A 20,514-nucleotide genomic window follows, 5' to 3' on the forward strand; every position below is an offset into this window, starting at 1 on the left:
TGATTATATCATGGAAAATACTTGACAAAACTGAAAATCCTATTAATATGCTAGATACTTTTATTACAACCAACTAGGACCAATGAGTACAACTTCCCAAACAAATAAAAATCCTCCATTTAGGATTCCAAGCCAGGTCCTTCCTAACTTTCCAACCTTTTGACACCTCATTCTCTCCATATATCTTTGATCCAGCCACACTGCCCTCCTTGATGTGTTACAAACAGAATGAGCCTCCTCTCTTTGCCACTTGTATTTTCTCTCCCTGTCTGCCATGTTTGGAATGCTGTCTCCTATTTCTACCCACTGACTTTCTTGATTTTTTGAAAATCCGTATTAAAATGCCAACTTCTAAAGGAAGCCTTTCTCAAGCCCTCTCAAGACTAGTACCTTTCCTCAAAGAGAATTTAACATAATTCTAACATATTCTCACATATCAATATGAGGATAGAAATCTATCTTACACTGCAGGAAAGAAGGAGGGGAATGAGATAACAGAAGGGAAGGGAGTGATAGAAGAGAGGGCATATGGGGGAGAGAGCAGTCAATAGCAAAACATTTTTGAGGAGGGACAGAGTGAAAGGAGAGAGAGAATAGGATAAATGCAGGAGGGGGATTAAAATCAAAGCAATTTTTAATCTGAGAGTGATCTATAGAAATTGATATAACCATCAGACATGTCCCTCTGACCACAAGTATTTAGAACAACATTTATAGAAAACTTGAGCATGAAAAATATTATCATATTCTAAAATTCACTTTTGGGTTAAGATTCCAAAAGAGTAGTCCTTAATCAGTTCTTCCCTTGATAGACAGATACACAAAGAATTTAGTAGTGCTTATAATGTGCCACAAATGGGAATACAAACAAAAAATCTTTAAAAAAAAAAGGATATTCCTAGCACTAAGGTTCTAATGAAGACTGTCACCTACCTTGTTAAAAAAAAAAAGTGCTGTAAAGTAGAGGCAATGAAGCAGTACACAAATAGGGGCAAGGTGGAAAAAGTAGAGTAGGAATCATGAAACAGGACAAGTTTGAGGTGACTATGGCTGGAGTGCATACTTTCTCAAATAGAGTTTCTGGGTAGAAACTCTTCAGGAAAGGGATGAGCAGGGCTAGGGCCCTAGTATGCTGGGGGGGCACTGATACTGTGAGAAAGTTGGCCTGGAAGCTAGGCTGAGTTCAGGTTTGAAGGGACCAATCCCTTCACGTATTTAGCACCTCTACAGGAACCAAGAGGACCTGCTCCCTCTTATCAATATCTTAATCTCTTTTAAATGGAGACAAAGACAGCGCTTCTCAGTGGGCAGTTGCCCAATTCATTCAGGATATGGGGAATAAAGCAATTTTAAAAAGATAATCTATTATTTCTATCCTTTTTTCCGTTTTGCTAAAAAAAAGGTCTTGATATTGACTTTCTGTGTATTTTTTTAAATCATGGAATACTATTATGCTACAAGAAATGACAAAAACCTGGAAAGAATTATTGGAAATGATGCAAAACAAAGTGAACAGAAGCAGGAAAACACTGTACACAGTAACACCAGTATTATATGATGAGCAACTGTGAATGACTTAAGTATTTGTAGCAATACAATGATTTCTTTATGCATACACACACACACACCAGTTTCTTCAATATTTTATTTTCCCCAATTACATGAAAAAGCATTTTTTAACATTCATTTTTTAAAATTTTGAATTCCAAGTTCTTTTCCCTTCCTCCCTATCCAACTCCCTCATCAAAAAGTTCAAGCAATTTGATATAGGTTACACATTTATAGTCATGCAAAACATATTTCCATATTAGTCACATGAAAGAAAACAAAAAAAAATAAAGAAAAATAAAGTTGTGTTTTCTTAGAGTATGCTTCAATCTGCATTGAATTGTTAACTCAGACACCATCAGTTTTGTCGAGGCAGATAGCATTTTTCATCATGTCTTTTAGAACTCCTTAGATCATGATATTGCTGAAAATACAGTGTTCTCCAGGTTCTGCTTACTGTGCTTTGCACCATTTCAAATAAGTCTTTCCAGGTTTTTCTGAGAGAATGCTGGCTGTCATTTTTTGTAGCATAATAATATTCCACGGAAGTCATATACCACAACTTTTTCAGTCATTCCCCAATTGATGGATATCCCTTCAGTTTCCAATTCCTTGCCACCACATAAAGATCTGCCATAAATATTTTTGTACATATGGATTCTTTTCCTTTTAAAAAAAATTTCTTTGGGAAACACACCTATGCATGGTTTTAAAGTTCTTTAAGCAGAGTTCCAACTTGCTTTCCTGAATAGTTAAATCAGCTCACATCTATGAACTTTCAAACAGGGAAAAGTTAGAAAAGGATTGTTAGACTACAGAAAATACTTCTTGATATTTCTAAGAAAAATTAAAAAGGAGATTTCAAAAATGATTGCACATTGGACGTGGATTTTTTTCAACAATGAGATGATTCCGAGTTCCAATGATCTTGTGATGAAGACAGCCATCTACACCCAGAGAGAGGACTGTGGGATTAAGGGTGGATCACAACATAGCATTTTAGTCTTTTTGTTGTTTGCTTGCATTTTATTTTCTTTCTCTTTTTTTTCCTTTTTGATTTGAATTTTCTTGTGCACCAAGATAATTGTGTTTATATATGTATGCATATATTGGATTTAACACATATATTTTTTTATTTTTTATTATACTTTTTTATTTACAAGACATATGTAGATAATTTTTCAGCATTGACCCTTGCAAAACCTTCTGTTCCAACTTTTTTCCTCCTTCCCCCTCACTCCCTCTCCTAGATGGCAGGTAGATTAATACATTTAACTTTTATTTTTTACCATGTTTAAAATATATGGGATTACTTGCTATCTAGGGGAGGAGAGTGCGGAGAAGGGGGAAAATTGGAATACAAGGTTTTGCAAGTGTTAATGTTGAAAAATTATCCATGCATATCTTTCGAAAATTAAAAAAGCTTTAATTAAAAAATTAAAAAAAAAGTTCCCAAATATCAAAGTATATGCTGAGGGAAAAAAAAGATTGCATAATATACTGCTTTTTTGAGAGGGAGGAGAATTAATGGCATTACCTATTTCCTCTCCAGTTTTTTTCCCAAAGTTCAGAGCACTGATAATATTTGTATCTTATATTACTGTTTTTCAGAGTTGGAACATAGAAAAAAGGTCACAGAGGCAACTTCAAAAGAAAATACCCCTGAAAAAGAATCATCCCACGAAGGAAAGTCTGAGAAATTTATCAGTGCTGATCATTGCTCATCTACTTGTGGGGAAAGTGAGAGCCAGGAAAAGAATCAGGAGGTAATGTATGAAAAGAATTTGAGAAGCAGGAAGATTCAAATTGGAAACCATGCTAATAAAGATAAGGAATATGAGAAAGTCTTCAAGCAATATTACAAAGACTGTGAGGCTGAGAAGCTTTATAAATGTAAAGAATGTGGGAAAACATTCACTCGCAAGTCAAGAATTATTCGACATCAGAAGATTCATACTGGAGAGAAGCCGTATAAATGTGATGAGTGTGGGAAAGCTTTCATGGAGAGCTCAACTCTTATTTTACATCAGAGAATTCATACTAAAGAGAAGCCTTATAAATGTAATGAATGTGGGAAAGCTTTCACTCAAAATTCAACACTTGTAATGCACCAGAGAATTCACACTGGAGAGAAGCCTTATAAATGTAATGAGTGTGGGAAAGCTTTCAGTCAGAGCTCAAATCTTATTGTACATCAGAAGACTCATATTGGAGAAAAGCCTTATAAATGTAATGAATGTGGGAAATCCTTCACTCAAAATTCAACTCTTGTTAAGCACCAGAGAATCCATACTGGAGAGAAACCCTATAGATGTGAGGAGTGTGGGAGAGCCTTCACTCAGTACTCAACCCTTCTCAAGCATCAGAGAGTTCATAATGGAGAGAAGCCTTATAAATGTTTTGAATGTGGGAAAGGCTTCAGTGAAAGTTCAACTCTTATCATCCATCAGATAATTCATACTGGGGAGAAGTCTTACAAATGCAACGAGTGTGGGAAATCCTTCATTCAGAGCTCAAACCTTATCGTACATCAGAAGATCCATACTGGAGAGAAGCCTTATAAATGTAAAGAATGTGGGAAAGCCTTCACGCAAAGTTCGGACCTTTTCAAACACCACAGAATTCATACTGGAGAGAAGCCTTACATATGTGATGAATGTGGGAAAGCTTTCATCCAGAGTTCACTGCTTATTAGGCATAAGATGATTCACACTGGAGAGAAGCCTTATAAATGCAATGAATGTGGGAAAGCCTTCAGTCGGAGTTCAAACCTCATTGTACATCAGAAGATTCATTCTGGAGAGAAACATCTTGTAAAAAACAGGGAAAAGCCTTCTTGTGATATTAAGCAAGAAAAAATTCCCACTGATGAAGAACCTTTTTAACCCTTCTGTGACCAACATATAACATTGGAAAATGAAGAACGAAAAGGCATTTATTAAGAATTTACCATGTGTCAAGTATTGAACTAATTGTTGGGTTTTTAAGTAATAAAAGATGATACTTTCTACTCTTTAGTCTAGTGTAGAGAGACAGCATATTCACATTCAATCAGCTGCAAGATTGGGGGGAGACAAAACATCTTAAGGGTTCAAATATAAGGTCAATGGCAATGTCCATCAATTCTTAGTATCTGGGTTTCTGTCCAACAGGGACTGCCCATCATAATTAGGGTTTGGGGAAAGTAAAATTAAGGATCTGAGAGGAAGTATCGATTTTCTTTGGGAGGGGACTGGCATTTAAGGTCTTGTCAGAAATGGAAAAGGGGAAGGGTTATTGACAAAAAGTAGAGGGAAAATGTGTGTGGGGAAGAAAAATTAAGATCCCAGTGGACACCAGTTGCCACTGGACCTTCTAGTCAATCTCGCATGAAATCTGAAATAACTTGCCAGTGCCAAGAGAACACTATCATCTCATGCAGGATTGAATTCTTGGAAATGTAATAAATGTCTGAAAGCTTTCCAAGCCTTTTCCTCTAGAAATTCTCCTTCCAATTTTTCATTTGACTTTCTGGATTTCAACACCATGCCTCACTTTGACTCCCAATACAGAAACTCCTCCAGTACCTGTAATCTCCTCAAGAAGATCCCTTTTGACTTTCTTCCTGACCTTATCTTTCTTATCCCTGATCCTTTCTCCCATTAGTGAATTCCTTCCATGCCTCTGTTTTGTTGAGGATACCAAAATGACCATAAATAAACCTTAATTGTCCTTCCACATTTTCTTCTGACTTTCTGACTAAAATACCAAAAATTCTATACAGGTATCTGCATCTCTCCTCACTATCCCACTTTATAACTCCCTCCCAATTAAATGGAAGCACCCTGAGAGGACAGTCTGTCTGCTTGTATTTGTATTGCCAATTCTTAGCACTAAGCCTGACACATATTAAGTCTTTAATTGATGACCCTTGATTGTCTCTGTTACACAATACAAACAAATACCAACATTAAAGAATTCATAGAAGAGAGGAAAACTAGTCATGCTTTAGCTATGAACTTGTGCTTCAAATTCTTTTCCTGTAATAGTGTTTTTCCTTGATTCACATTTACTGAACATATTCAAGAATATCCATTTATTGTTATAATTAATGAGTTCAATTTGCTTTCTAACATTTTCTTCTTATGTGTTTCCTGGGGAGAGTGAAATCTAGCATTCCACTCTCATTGGCTCCCCAAAAATTTGTGATAATCATTTATCATTTTATTTTCACCATCATTTTGCATTTCATGCACTAATTAGTGCAATCAGGCTATTGCACTAACCCTATACTTCACTGATGGTGACATCTCGTTAATTAAGATTTCTTGTAGAAAGGGATCCTTGAGTTGAGTTTTCAATGAAGCAAGGGTTGGAAGAGTTGGACTTATTACCATATGGATAGGGGATTGGGGAGGCATCCTATATTTTAGAGGCAAGAGATGAAGAGAGACCATTTGAGCATTTTAGATATTTTGGAAGTTAGGACACAGATGAAGATCCATCTAATAAAATGAGATTTCAGATTTGTAAGAGCAGAATCAGGAAGGAACTGTCTTAAGGAAACTGAGGTAGGAGAGAGAAGGCTGGGTGGAAGGCGTATTCAACATTGGAATACTTACAAAGCTGGCAGTGAGATAAAGAGTAAGGAAAACAGTTTGGAATTTATCAAGAAGGAAATGGGAGCCAGATTACAAGTGACTGGAAGGTAAAAAATAAGTGTAGATTGTAAGGATCTGAGTCTCAGTCTACTCTATGTCATGGGTAAGAGGAAAAGAATCTATGTCGTGAAAATGTTTGTAAATATTAGTTCTATCACGTCGTGGCTGATCTTTGAAGCACAACTGAATTAAGTTTGGAGAAGCTCATCGGAAACATTGGCTGCTGAGCAGTGGAAACTTTTGACATCAGTAACTATTGAAACCCATCTTCTGAAGAGCATATAGGGGAGGATTAATGATAAATTGAAATGAGTGAACAATTAACGAATCTGATTTTTTAAAGAGAAAACCAAGTTAACTTGAAACATTAACTTTAATTACTTACTTAACCGTTAACTTTAAAATACTTTAAAATTCACAAAAGTGAGCAAGAACTAAGATACAATTGAAAAGACTTTTTATCCAATTACATGTGAACAAAACTGACAATTTCAACAACATAAATTAATTTTTACAAAATATAAAATATACAAATGAACAGAACAAGAAATACAGAACTTGAACAACCTAATTTTAAAAGAAAAAACTGAACAAGCTACAAATGAAGTACCAAAGGAAACAAACAAACAAACAAAAACAGGACCAAATAGATTCTCAAGTGAATTTTATCAGAGGTTCTAAGAACTGTTAAAAGTGAATTTTTGGAAAACCATAACATTCAATTTTGGTGTGTATCAGTCTCTTGTTATATATGGTGTTGGCATGAACTGTGAGAGAGACCAGTTGCAGCAACTGATTTCCTTTAGTATTTTCTTTTCCTTTCCTTTTTGGTATAGAAAAACTTAATTGGCAAAAAGGAAGATTTCAGAATTTCTGGAATATTCTCTTCCCTATCTAGACTGATAGGTATTTCCCTTTGATTTGTTATACTTAGAGGATACCTCTTTTAGCTATCTCCTGTTGTTAATGATACATATTTCCTCAATAAGCTTAGGATTGTTTTTCTGTTTGTTTGTTTGTTTTTTGGTATGAACAGCTATATTGTAGTTAGCAGCCACATTTCTCCCATTATGTTTCGTATAATGTATAAATATTGCTTGTTGGATTGTGAATGTCTCTGGAGGGCACATAGGGGAGGATTAATGATAAATTGAAATGAGTGAACAATTAACCAATCTGATTTTTTGCTGGGGTATACCACACTCTTGATTGTAATACAATCTGTCTTCTTATTTGTGTTAGCTTTTTGGCTACAGCTAGTCAAATTGTTAGGAAAATTAATGTGAAAATTCTAGCTACACTGTCTGCTACTGGATGACCCCACTGCTACAGACCCCCAACTTAAAGAACTCTTCAAGCATGCTTTGAGAAGTGCGCCAATTTGACACCTTTAAAAGAAGAGGGAACTGAGAGGGCTGGGAAGCATTGCAGCCTAGCACTTTTGTGCTCCAGATTGAAACAATCCCAGAGAAGAGTTAGAGTTTTGTGTATTTTTGTATTGTGTTGTTGAACTGTCATTTGTATATGAGTGTCTTGGCTGCCTTTCTTTTCCAAATTCCCAATTCAATCTATAACAGAGATTCATCCATTCAAGATAAAGATTCATAAACATAGAGTAAATCTTGAGTAGCTAATGGAATCCCATTCAAAATAATAACAGGAGCCCAACATAAAACTCAAAAATTGTTAGAGTAATCAGTAGTCATTAGGAGAGTTGGTCATTCTATTTTTTTGTTTGTTTGTTTGTTGTTGTTGTTGTTTTTTGCTGAGGCAATTGGGATTAAGTGACCTGCCCAGAGTCACACAGCTAGGAAGTGATAAGTGTCTGAGATCATATTTGGACTCGGGTCTTCTGGATTTCAGAGTTGGTGCTCTATCTACTGCACCACCTAGCTGCCCCTGAGAGTTGGTCATTCTAGATCAAAAGCTTCTTGGTATTATTTTGGCAGATTAAAAGAGAAATCATAGTAAGAACTGATGTGCCTAAATCTGTACTTGCCAAACTCTGTCAAACTAAATAGCCAAATTATCTTTATTTTACTGAATAGTCTTGATCATTATTTGATACATTTTGATCATGAAATTTTATAAATTTTAAAGGGCTAACTAGAAGTTAAATTCCCCAAACAAATGTGTTTGGTTTATTTGGACAGAGTCTGGAGTTCACAAAATTTGCCAACCAAATAATTGTGAAAAATTAATGAATCTTTCTCTTGGGGAAAAAAAAAGAAAAATACCTGAAAATAGGTGCTGGCATTCATTGTTACATTTTCCACTTGGTATCACACTGCTAGTCTCAGTTCCACTTTTTGGAAATACCAGAAATCCAGAAGCAGTATTTTTTTAAAAGAAATGATGTCACTTTTTTTAACTCTGTCTTTTAGTGGCAAGAAAAATATTTCTGTTAAATCCCTTCAAATAATCTCTTGTTAAAATGAGAGAGACAAGAGAAAAAGAGAAAGATGGATAGAGACTCTGAGGCAGGTATACCACCTGATACAACTATTAGTTGCATTGCAGTGAAGTTTTAGTTGATTGGTGGTATCTGTTATCATGGCCATCATCCTAGACATTAGCATAAGAAATGCTTTTTTCATTCCAGTTACACAGCCAATTCTAATATCAAATGTCTCCTTACTAAACTTTCAGTACAAAATAAGAAAAAGAATGAGAATTTTTATGCAAATTTTTTAAACTTTCAAAAGATTTAATAATCTGCCTTTATTCTGTGAAATTGAGAATGCAGAGAGTCAAATAAAAAAGAAAACCTTTGCCCCATTTGCAGAAATTTATGATATTGTGACTAAACTTGTGACTGAAAAATAATTTCTTTACTGTGAATTTCTATACCGTGTTTTCAATGGTTTTTGTAAATGTTGAAATATCCTACTGAGTTTTGGGGATACTCTTCCTTATAAATTAAAAAAATAAAAACTTTGAAAACTTTACATATAAACTGTACGTAGACTCCTTTTTTCACTGTCTCTTTTCCTAAAACTGACACATATTTTAGAAGAGAAGAAGAAAAAAAGGAAGGAATGTTGAGAAAGCTATAAAACATAGAAAAATAAATAGAGAAGCCAACAGTTTTTCAGTCCACAGTTTCTAAATTTATCTTGCATTTAAGAATAGCTATGGTGCAAAGATTAACTTTTCTCTCCAGTTTGGAAAGAAAAAAAGATGACTAAATCAGAAAGTAAAATTTAATTTTAGGAGAATGTCTTTGTTTTACCTTGGTGCTCTGGGGATAATTTTACAGAATTTATTATCTAAGTTAAAGTTTTACCCAACAAAATAAAAAATTACATGTGAACTTTCACATTTCACTTTTGTTCTGGGAAAAGATTTGCAATTAATTGATACATTTAATAAAACAGGCTAATTTGTACAAAATATAAGAGATTTCAGTTGAATAAAGAAAACCAGTTTTGGAAATAGATTTGAGATAGGATTGGGAAATGAAGACTCCAGAGATTAAGAAATTAGTGAAGGGTTGATTCGAATGGGGAAAGAGAAATGTCATTTTGGAGGCCATTAATTAGAGACTGTTTTGATGTGAAGCTTAATTAGAAGATAATGATTAGTTAAGAGTTTGGATTTCCCAAAAAGTTGTAATATAAAATGAATGGGTTTTTTTTTTACCCATAATGGCATAATACAGGGCCTCCATCTTTATCAGCTCTGAATGTCCGGGAGAGGTCAAGAGAGAAGCTGAGAATTAACTTTAGGGTTGTTAGTTGCAGAGTTTAAGGTAAGTAATATTTCACTTAAGGAGATAAGAAAGATTTCTCTGCCTGTAAAATGTTTATTTCTGTATTGGAGAAGTGTTTATTTTTTCCACAGTTAAAATTAATTCTGAGATTTCTCATGGTCTCCAAAGTTTATTTAATTGATCTTAATATTTATGTGATGTAGAAAAGTAACTTAAATTATGGAGCAATATTGAAGATGGGGCCATTTAAGATTTGACTTTATATTGTGCTTTGATAAATTAGGGGATACCGTGTATTCCCAGCATTCTGAATGGTAAGTGCTAATGCCATTTTTGTAACTATAAGAGTAGTTTGATTGTAATCTGAATGCAGTTAATACAGAATGTCAAAAATAAAAAAGAGATGAAGTGATTTTCTATTTAAGGTAACTCAGAAATGCATTCAGATGAATTGATATGTTGCCGTTGTCCACTTGTGTAGTCTGTCTCAGCATGACCTTATTTGGGGTTTTCTTGGTAAAGATCCTGCAGTTGTTTACCATTTCCTTCTCCAGTTCATTTTACAGATGAGGAAACTGAGGCAAATAGAGTGAAATGACTTGCTCAGAGTCACACAAGTGGGACAGATTTGGACTTAGGAAGATGTCTTTCTTCCTCCAAGTCTGGCACTCTATCCACTGTATCACCTAGTATTCCTTTTTATAAAACTATCTTTATTAATTTTTTTAAAGTTCACAAAAACTTACATGAAATGATGCAGAATGAACTAAGCAGAACCTAGAAAATGAATATGAATAATACTTGATTTTTACCAATAACATGTAAAAACCCTCCAATTCTAAGATTCATTTTTTTAGAATTTTGAGTTCCAAATTGTCTTCTTCCTTCCCTTCTCTCCTCCCTCCTTGAGACAATAAGCACTTTAATATAGATAACACATGTTCAATCATGTAAAACATATTTCTATATTCAATAACTACAAGTATGCAAGTAAAAAGAATGAGGCTGAAAAATTAGAAAGAATGGAGACTGAGCCATCTAGTTGTCTAGTTAACCAGTACAGCAATCCCAGATCCAAAATAAGCCTAGTTCTGTTCCCCTAAACCTATAGAGCTTTCCCACTGGCTGATGGTGACTGAATCTAACTAGAATCTACTAGAATCTACTGGAAAGAACAACAAAGGGTAAAATAAGAAGAATATTACATTGATCCAAATCCAAGTCAAGCTCCCAGAAGATCTAATTTTTTTTTTTAGACCTGATTGTATATGGGTCCAGAATACGATTCCTTGATAGGAAATTAAGGTGGTGAAATAATCTAATCCCTTCTGGAAGTAGCTTAGTTGTAGCATTTGGTATCCTGAACTTAGTGTAGAAAGACCCCTTCCTGGCAAAGGATGAGGATGAGGGGAGAGGAATGAAACCCTATGGCAAGCAAGGGTTCATAGTTTGAAAACAGACCTCCCTAATTCCTAGCCCATTATTAACTTTGTGAGGGTTGGTCTGCCATGTGATATGTAATTCTATTCCACAGATTCTGGTCATTTTACTATTGTTGAGAAAGATTAACAATCAATTGTGGGAAATATAAGGCCCTCCCCAAATTCCCGGGAAAGAGATCCTGCCTCATATTTTTAATTCTTTCCCTGTGACCATAGGCAAGTCCATTCAGTCCTCTGGTCTCAGTTTCCCCATCCATAAAATTAGAGAAGTACATTAGCTATTTTCCCCATACCTCTCCAGAAGCAGCTTGAGATCCCTCCCAGATTTATTTCTATTATCCTTGACAGTGTTTGTTCATAAGAGATCAGGCAGATTGCTGTTTGATCACGAGCAATTTCCTTGTTTTCTTTAGGTTAGTTCCCAATTGTAAGATAGCAGAACTGGATTAGATGACCTATAAGGACCTTATTTTCTTTCTGTAGTACTAGGGGTGAGCTTATCCAAGTGGATTGTTGGATGAATGCTCCCTTTCTCTCTCCTAGGACTGTCAAAGGCTGAAAGCTAGAGCACCTTCAAAATCATCTTGTCCAACCTCCTCATTGTCAAGAAAATAGTGGAATTATTTGTCCAATAGAACATAGGTGACTTTTTTCCATCCTTCAGCTCCTCCTCCCTGATTTTTCTTATGTCACAGACCAAGCTTCCTTTTATTCATCTAATTGAAAGATCTCTAACACACACGGGGGCTTGGATTTCCCTGGAAATAGATCACTAGCCACTGGACCACATGCACTGTTTGCATGACAGTCATTCAGGAGGCAGTTGAGTCTAGGGGAAGAACACCAGCTTTAGAACTTAGTCTGGCACTAATTAATTCTGTGTCCTTAGCAAGTTTCCCCTTCACACTGTTCCTTACTTTTCCTAGAGAGGTGCTGAGGTACAGTAAGAACTAGATTAGAAATCAGAGAACAAGGGACCGAATCTAGTTTTGCAACTGATTACTTCTAAAATCTTGTGTAAGTCACTTAAACTCTTTGGGACTCAGTTTCCTTATCTGTAAAATGAGTGATTTGGAATTTTGTTGTTGTTTTCAAGCTACTGGACAGTCATGTCCAACTGTCCATGACCTCATTTGGGATTTTCTTGGCAAAGATACTGGAGTGGTTTGCCATTGATTTGAGATAGATGATAATTAAGATCACTTTCTCCTTTGGCTCTGTAATCAACTAAAAAAACACATTTAAAACTTTTTGCAAACCATTATATAAATCAATGTGGTTACCATTGATTCTATGGGTTCTATGAGCTTTTTGAATACCTTGTGCAGCTCTGAAAGATTAGGAATCTCATTCCTTTTATTTCCACCATGGACAGCTCTGCTCACTCTATACTGGTTTAGTCTCAGCCAATCTGTGATTCAGAGATTAGGGCGCTGGGGGAAAGGAGAGCAGGTGGCGTTCAGGTAAGGAAAGAAATGATAACTCCCAGTCTTTTTTCCATTCCCATTAGTGTTAGGGGACCTGCTCCCCACTACTCTGGCAAGAGTCGATACAAAAAGACAAAATCTGAAATCCCAAAATACAAGTTTTCTTTCTTTTGTTCCTCCCCCTGCCCAGAACAGATCGGGAATTTGTTCTCAAAAAGAACATATCTTAAAGGGAAACTGAAGGAAAAGGAAAAGATGGGAATAAAAGAAAAGCAGTGTCCTATATACATAAGGGAAGAGGCAAAAACTGTGACATAGTAGGCTTATTATATAAGTATGAGAAAAAGGGAACTGAGCACCACAAACATTGGTCCTTGCCTACCTGAGCACTGAGTCCAAACGTTCAATCATAGTATTGAATGTTGTAGAGGGCTGCAACTCTGGAAAAGTATGCCTGAAACAAGGATACTCACAACAGGGCATTTACTCAGTGTGATTGACGAGATAATGGTTCTCTAGTTCACGTATACTTAGTACTTAGTCTGATATGGTGATGTAATGGCTTTACAGTTGGCACATGCTCAGTGTGCTACAGTGACGTAATTGTACTAAGGTATTTAAGGGCTAAGAGGACTGGAGAGAGACAGAGTGAGACTCGAATGTGTGTGTGTTCGAGCTTGAGCTCAGATTCCAGACTCCAGAGAAAGCTAGTCTGGACATTACAAATCTCTAACAGATATCTGTATCTTGTGTCCTGTGACCACAAAAGCTCCCAAGAACACTCCACTGAAATCAGAAACCCACATCATGAATCACGAAGGGGGAATAAGATGGTAGTTAACGGTCCTGGTGTAGCAGCACTAAGGATGCTTTGGGTTCAGGGCCTCCAAAGTCGCCAATACTTCAACCTAAGATGATATAGAAGGTCCTGAAAGTCCAGGCCTTTGAACTTCAACGATTCAAAGGGAAGAGACCTAATGCCAGGTGGATAGTTCAGCACAGGATCTATAGCACCTGAAGCTGGAATGGCTTATGGCTGACTATTGCCTTTATCTTCCTTCTCTCTAATTCTCGTCTTTTTTGTTTTTTCCTAATCTCCTTATTTAGTATGTTGTTTTTAAAATAAAGCCCAAAATCTTAGTCTTTTTAAGTATATATATTTTTTCCAATCACAAGGAAAAGCAATTTTAAACATTCATTTTTTGAGATTTTGAGTTCCAAATTTTCTCCCTCTCTTCTCTCTCCCTTCATTGAAAAAGCAAGATATCTAGGGAGAATTGAGAAAATAGACAGAAAAAAAATATCTATTATAGGACTTCCAAGTTAATTTAACCAATTTTTTAGTTTCAAAAAGCTGTTTGTCAAGCACTTGAGTGATCAAGTCAAGGGAATTACTCATTTGGTCAATTAAGGTGACCTGGGCTAATACTAACACCACCAAGTCTTTCCCTGGGCTAAGTCAAGCAAAGCTTCTTAATTTTATGGATTTTTAGAATCAGGGTCTGGACTGAGGCAAACCTCAACCCAAGAGGATTCAATCAGTTCTTGTTCTGTGCAGTGTGATCCTATGTTGGTCAGGTCTTATCCATCTCAATTCTAAAATCACAGAGATTTACTCAGCTTCCATGTACTTAGAGAACCTTTGGTGGTGACCTTATGTGACCACTAGTGAATCCCATTTCTAATACTATATTAGTGTTTGTGAGAACAAACCCTCAAACCTGAAAACGTTTTAGAAAGAAATTTATTAGGTCATTTGGAAGAGGACATAACAGAAAGAAGGTATGGATCCCTGTCATCCAGGCTCTGGTAGGTTTACATTATATATGATTTAGATAAGGGTACCCACACACAAACCACATGTACACAGTTAAACAATTTTGCATCTTGAAATCAAGGTAGATTGAGATAGAGATGTATAAATGTAAACATTCAGTAAAATTTGGGCAAAATAAAAATAAAACAAAGCAAAATTTAAAAAACGCAGGCTTGGATGGACTCAAAACAAGACCGGGTTGTTGAGATCCAATTCCAAAACCCGGGAGACTCCAAAATTCCTTGTAGACATCTCTGAAATTCCTGGAGAGTTAGTAAGGTCAAGGAGACATTCTGGGTGCAAACAGTCTTTTGTTAGATTTAAACAGTATAAGTTTTATGAACAATAAAATAAAACATCCTTAGGTGAAATGGATTTTTGTACCCAGCTGTATGTGTTTTGTCCTTCCTTTGTCCCATACAGATAACAATGAAGTTAAACTATGACCTTCCCTTCCTCACCAGCTCCTTCATCATTAAGGTATCTATTTGGGCACCAAAATTTTAATTTTGGTAATTTTTATCTTTATTCCTTTCCCTTTGCCCTCCTCACCAGTGTGCTCCTTCTTCATTCCCTCTTTAGTCTTCATTTTTATTCAGTTATTTCCAATATATTTGACTCTTCCTAACCCCATTTGGGATTTTCTTAGTAAAGACTCTGGATTGGTTGGCCATTTCCTTCTCCATCTCATTTACAGATGAGGAAACCGAGATAAATGGGGTTAAGTGACTTGCCCAGGATCACACAGCTAGTACATGTCTGAGGATGCATTCGAACTCAGGAAGATAAGTCTTCCTGATTTCAGGCCATGCTCTCTTAAAAACACCACTTAAAGGCTCTATTCTTCCTTTAATCTATCAAACTACAAAACCATTTGATTTCCTAGATTATGTCAATTCTGAGGGGATGCCTTGTCATTTTTGATCAAAAAATGCAAATAAGAGTCTTTCCAGTCTTTCAAGACTCTCAGCTCACATTTACCTGCTTCCATATAACACGCACCTCTCCTTTTTCTTCTAAGTAATATCCACTGTTAATTCTTTGGAAACTAATTACAGATTTCACGACTGTAATGCTAATAGACTACTAATATTAAAAAGGTGAGATCACTTCTGGGAAAAATTAGGGAACTTTGAAAGAACTTTCACAGCTAAATAGACAACTCAGAGATACCCATTACAAATAACTCCTGACCAAAAATTCCTGACCACATCTGGCAGGTGATTACCAAACCTTTATCACAAGACCTATTAAATCCCCTCTCTTGTGACGCTTTGAGGCAGTCCTAATTGGACTATCTTTTCTTATTCTTTTTATACCTAGGACTTAGTCCAGTAATTGATCACTATCATTGTAATTGTAATAATCCACTGTAAATAATCAGCAATAAATGATTTTGCATTCTTCCATTTCTGATTCTGTTTCATCTGTCCTAGGAGACTTCCTCAAACTCATTTCCATAAAACGTTTCTTTTTCCCAGAAGATTCCTCTTCTGTATAAAAGCACAAGAAGGTTTTTCCATATTTCTTATCGTTAATAAAACTTTCTTCTCTCCAAAATGAATTCTATACTGTTTTTAAAGGCTGAGCTCAGAATGAAGCTTTCACTATACCGATGAGGTCTCTATTCAATGGGAATCTCAGATGGACAATAAGGTTGAACTGTTCGGTGGACGCTTGTCCACATGCTTTACTTTTCCACATTCTCTCCATCGTGCTTCCTTTTGTGTACCGTCAGCAGGACCTTTCTCATAAAGGCTCTCCCACATTCATGGCATTTAAAAGGCTTCTCCCCAGTGTGTGTCCTCTGATGGCGTACCAGGTTAGATTTTTGATTGAAAGCTTTCCCACACTCATCGCACTGGTAAGGCTTCTCTTCTGTATGGACTCGCTGGTGTTTGATAAGGGTTGAGCTCTGAGTGAAGGCTTTTTCACATTTACTACATTCATAAGGCTTCTCTCCAGTATGAATTCTCTGATGTTTAATCAGAATTGAGTTTTTAAGAAAAGCTTTCCCACAGTCACCACATTTGTAAGGCTTTTTTCTAGAATGAGACATCTGTGGTGAATCGGGTGTCGAGTTCTGACTGGGGACTTTCTCGCATTTATTATTTTTACCAGAGTTCTGTTCAGCATGAGTTTTCTGGTGCTCATTCAGCGCCGAGTTTTTACGAAAGCCTTTCCCACATTCACCACAAGTATAAGGCTTTTCTCCAGTATGGATCATCTGATGGGAAATAAGGGTGGAGCTCTGATTAAAGGCTTTCCCACACTCCTCACATTTATAACGCTTCTCTCCGGTGTGAACTTTCTGGTGGTTGAAAAGGCTTGAGTTTTGATTGAAGGCTTTCCCACAAGTATTACACTTATAAGGCTTCTCTCCAGTATGAATCTTCTGATGTTGAGTAAGGTTGGACCTCTCTATAAAGGTTTTCCCACATGTATTACATTTATAAGGCTTCTCTCCACTATGAATCCTCTGGTGTTTAATACGGGTTGATCTGTGACTGAAGGTTAGCCCACATTCATCACACTTATAAGGCTTCTCTCCGGTATGGATTCTCTGGTGGTTGGACAGGGTTGACTTCTGAGCAAAGCTTTTCCCACACTCATTACATTGATATGGCCTCTCTCCAGTATGAATTCTCTGGTGTTTTAAAAGGGTTGCATTTTGGGTGAATGCTTTCCCACACTCCTTACATTTATGAGGCTTCTCTCCAAAATGGATCTTCTGATGTAGATGAAGTTTTGCAATCTTAAAGAAAGCTTTCCCACACTGCTCACATTTAAAAGGCCTCTTTCCAGTGTGGATCTTCCGATGTTGAGTAAGTCTTAAGTTGTCGGGGAAGATCAACTCACATGAATTACATTTATAAGCCTTCTGAATAGCCTGGATTTCCCGGTCTTCAGAAGAGTTTGAATTTTGAGGGGAAGCTTTCTTCTCGTTCTTATTTTTATAATTTTTGTCTCTAGTTTGAATCTTCTGGTGTTTGGCAATTTCTGTCTCATCGCTTTCCTGTTTTACTTCCTCATTCTCCTGCTTTATTTCCTCACTTTTTATCTGGATTTCACTGTTGCCCCACTTCCCAAAAAGAGAGGAGTAATCATCAATACTGCTGAATGTTTCGATTTTCACTCTATGGGATGATTCCTCCTCTGGCTCATTCTCAGTCTTGATCTTGGACTCTAAATCTGAAAAACAGTAATAAAAAGTGTGAATGTCTGATATATGTTTAATATAAAGTAAAATTTCTGAGCTTTGAGAATGGAAACTAGGGATGAAGTATTGCAGCTGAAAATGGTATCTAGTGAAAGATAACAGAGAAACATTTTTTGAAATCTCTTTTTGGTATCTCTAGAAATATTGAAAAATGATCTTTTTCAAGTCTAAGAAATTTTTCCAGACTTTTCCCTATTTGAAAAAAAAAAGTAGAATGTACAGTGGATAGAGTTTCAGTCCTGAAGTCAGGAGGACCTGAGTTCAAATCTGGCCTCAGACACTTACTACTTCCTAGCTGGGCAAGTCACTTAACCCCAATTGGGTTAGTCTCAGGAAAAAAAAATAGGTAGAAGAGCAAGAATACAGGTCTTTCTTAAGGAAATGGGTTAAAAAAAGTAACCAATCCTTGAACAAAAGTGACAGCTTATTTGTTTTCTTCAAAAAAAATTTTAATGGCCATTATTTATTTTTCCCCCTCAATACTATTTTATTTTTCCTATTACATATAAAAGTAGTTTTCAGCCTTCATTTTTGTAAAATTTTGAGTTCCATGTTTTTTCTCCCTACTTTCCCTTCCCCCCTTCTCAAAACTGCAGACAATCTAATATAGGTTATACGTCATTTTGAACATGTTCCATATTAGCCAAACAAAACAAAAAAGGGAAAAACCACCAGAAGGAAAAAACAAACAAAAAAAGATGAAAATAACATGCTTCAATTCTCATTCAGTCTCCATAGTTCTCTCAATGCAGTTGCCATTTTCCATTCCAAGTCTATTTGGATTCGTCTTGGATCACTGTATTACAGAGCAGAGCTAAATCTCTCATAGCTGATCATCACGCAATCTTGCTGTTATTGTATACAATGTTCTCCTGGTTCTGTCAGCACTAGTTCATGCAAGTCTTTCTGATATTTTCTGAAATTTGCCCGCTCGTCATTTCTTACAGAGCAATAATATTCTATTACATTCATATACTATAACTTATTCAGCCATTCCCCAATTGATGGACATCCACCACAAAAAGAACTGCTACAAACATTTTTTGGTACATGGACCTTTTTCCCCTCTTTTATGATCTCTTTGGGATATAGAACCAGTAGTGACACTGGCGGATCAAAGAGTGGGCAGTTCTATTGTCCTTTGGGCATAGTTCTGAATTGCTCTCCAGAATGACTGGATCAGTTCACAACTCCACCAACAATGCCCTGGTTTGACCATCTTTCAATGACTTATGATGTGACCTACTTAGCATCATTTTCCTTGCTTCCATACAGAAGATAATGTTATTGATCAGAAGGAGGTCTCCTTGGTTCTGAAGAAATCCAGGAGGCTTGGGGGCATTGGTCACTTCAACCAAGACTTGCCTCTCCATTTCTGTCTCTGAAGCCTTCTCACGGTAACATTTGGATTCCACTCCCTTTTCCACCTGATGAGTTCCCCACCATAGCCTCCATTTGAGAAAGCACCCATATTGGCCATGATCGCTTTATACCGGAACACCCTTGGGGTATTTCACTACCTTCCCATTCAGTGCTTCCCTCTCCAACATTTCAGCAACCTTTTTATATGATGACTCTCCTCACTGAAATGTAATTTCCTTAAGAGTTGACAATGTCTCTATTTATGCTTATATTCCAATTTTCAGGAAAAGAATATTTTTCACTCTCTCCTGGTTTTTCTCCTACCTATCTAAGCAGACCTCTGTCTCCTTTGCTGGATCCTCCTCAAGATCACACCCTCTAATCTTAGATGACCTTTAGGACTCTTTCCTGGGCCCTCTTTTCTTCTCTATCTATATATCTTCACTTATAGGTCTCATGAGCTCCCGTGGATTTAATGGCCATCTCTATGTTGATGCTTCTTAAATCTACCTTCCCTGTTCTCACCAAAATCTCTGTTTACCTCCAATCTCACATCTCCAATAGCTTTTCAAACATCATGAGGCAGGAGGCATCTTAAACTCAGTATGTCCAAAAACAGAGCTCATGATCTTTCTCCTTAAACCTTCCTTATTACTGTAAAGGGCAATACCCTCCTCCCAGTCTTTCAGACTCATAAGGTGGCACTTTTCCTTGAATCCCCATGCCCTCTCAAGCCCCGTTCCCTATATCTAAGCTGTTGTAAATTGTAACTTAACAACATCCCTCAAATGTGCCCCCTTCCCTCCTCTAACTTGGCTCCCACCCTGGTCCAGACCCTCCTCTCCTCACACCTGGACTATTGGCAGTAGCCTGCTGGGGGATCTACTATCCCAAGATTCTCCCCATTCTAGTGTGGCTCCAATAATCTACTAAAGTGGCTATCCTAAAATGTGGGTCAGATCAGGAGACACTTCCTTCCCCTTCCCTAATCCTAATGCCTCCAGGATCAAATACAAATGGCTGTTTAGAGGTCACAAGCCCTTCCTAACCCACCCTTTCCCACCTTTCCAATCTTCTCCACTGTGTACTCTGTGATCCACTGACAGGGGCCTCCTGGCTGTTCCACAAACAAGACAATTCTCTCAGCTCCACAAATGAGCTCTGGCTGTCCCCTCTATTTGGAATGTTCTGGGTGCTCTATACTACTGATTGCCCTGTCTTCCTTAACTACCAGATAACATCCCACCATCCTCAGGAAGCCTTCTCTAACACCTTTTTATTTCAATGCATATAGTAGGTATAATTATTACCTAATTATACCTATGTATACAATCAAATTATTGATTG

General features: G+C 36.7%; 2 protein-coding genes across 2 annotated transcripts in view; one reads left to right on the forward strand and one right to left on the reverse strand.

Annotated features, from left to right (window-relative positions):
* LOC127557559 (zinc finger protein 91-like) overlaps window positions 1–9,144 on the forward strand; it is a 38,183-nt gene extending 29,039 nt beyond the window's left edge. Inside the window, exon 3 of the mRNA XM_051990871.1 lies at window positions 3,101–9,144. Coding sequence (XP_051846831.1) covers window positions 3,101–4,433 — 1,333 coding nt within the window. The 3' untranslated portion in view covers window positions 4,434–9,144. The remainder of the gene's footprint in view (window positions 1–3,100) is intronic.
* Window positions 9,145–16,275: 7,131 nt separating this feature from the next.
* On the reverse strand, window positions 16,276–19,285 carry LOC127557560 (zinc finger protein OZF-like). The gene is made up of 3 exons (XM_051990872.1): window positions 19,249–19,285; window positions 16,764–17,777; window positions 16,276–16,595 (listed from the first exon to the last, which is right to left on the reverse strand). The coding sequence occupies exons 1-3, from the start codon at window positions 19,283–19,285 to the stop codon at window positions 16,276–16,278; spliced, it is 1,371 nt and encodes a 456-aa protein (XP_051846832.1).
* Window positions 19,286–20,514: the final 1,229 nt, after the last annotated feature.

The sequence above is a fragment of the Antechinus flavipes genome, chromosome 3 (genome assembly GCF_016432865.1).
Source record: "Antechinus flavipes isolate AdamAnt ecotype Samford, QLD, Australia chromosome 3, AdamAnt_v2, whole genome shotgun sequence".
NCBI lineage: Eukaryota > Metazoa > Chordata > Mammalia > Dasyuromorphia > Dasyuridae > Antechinus > Antechinus flavipes.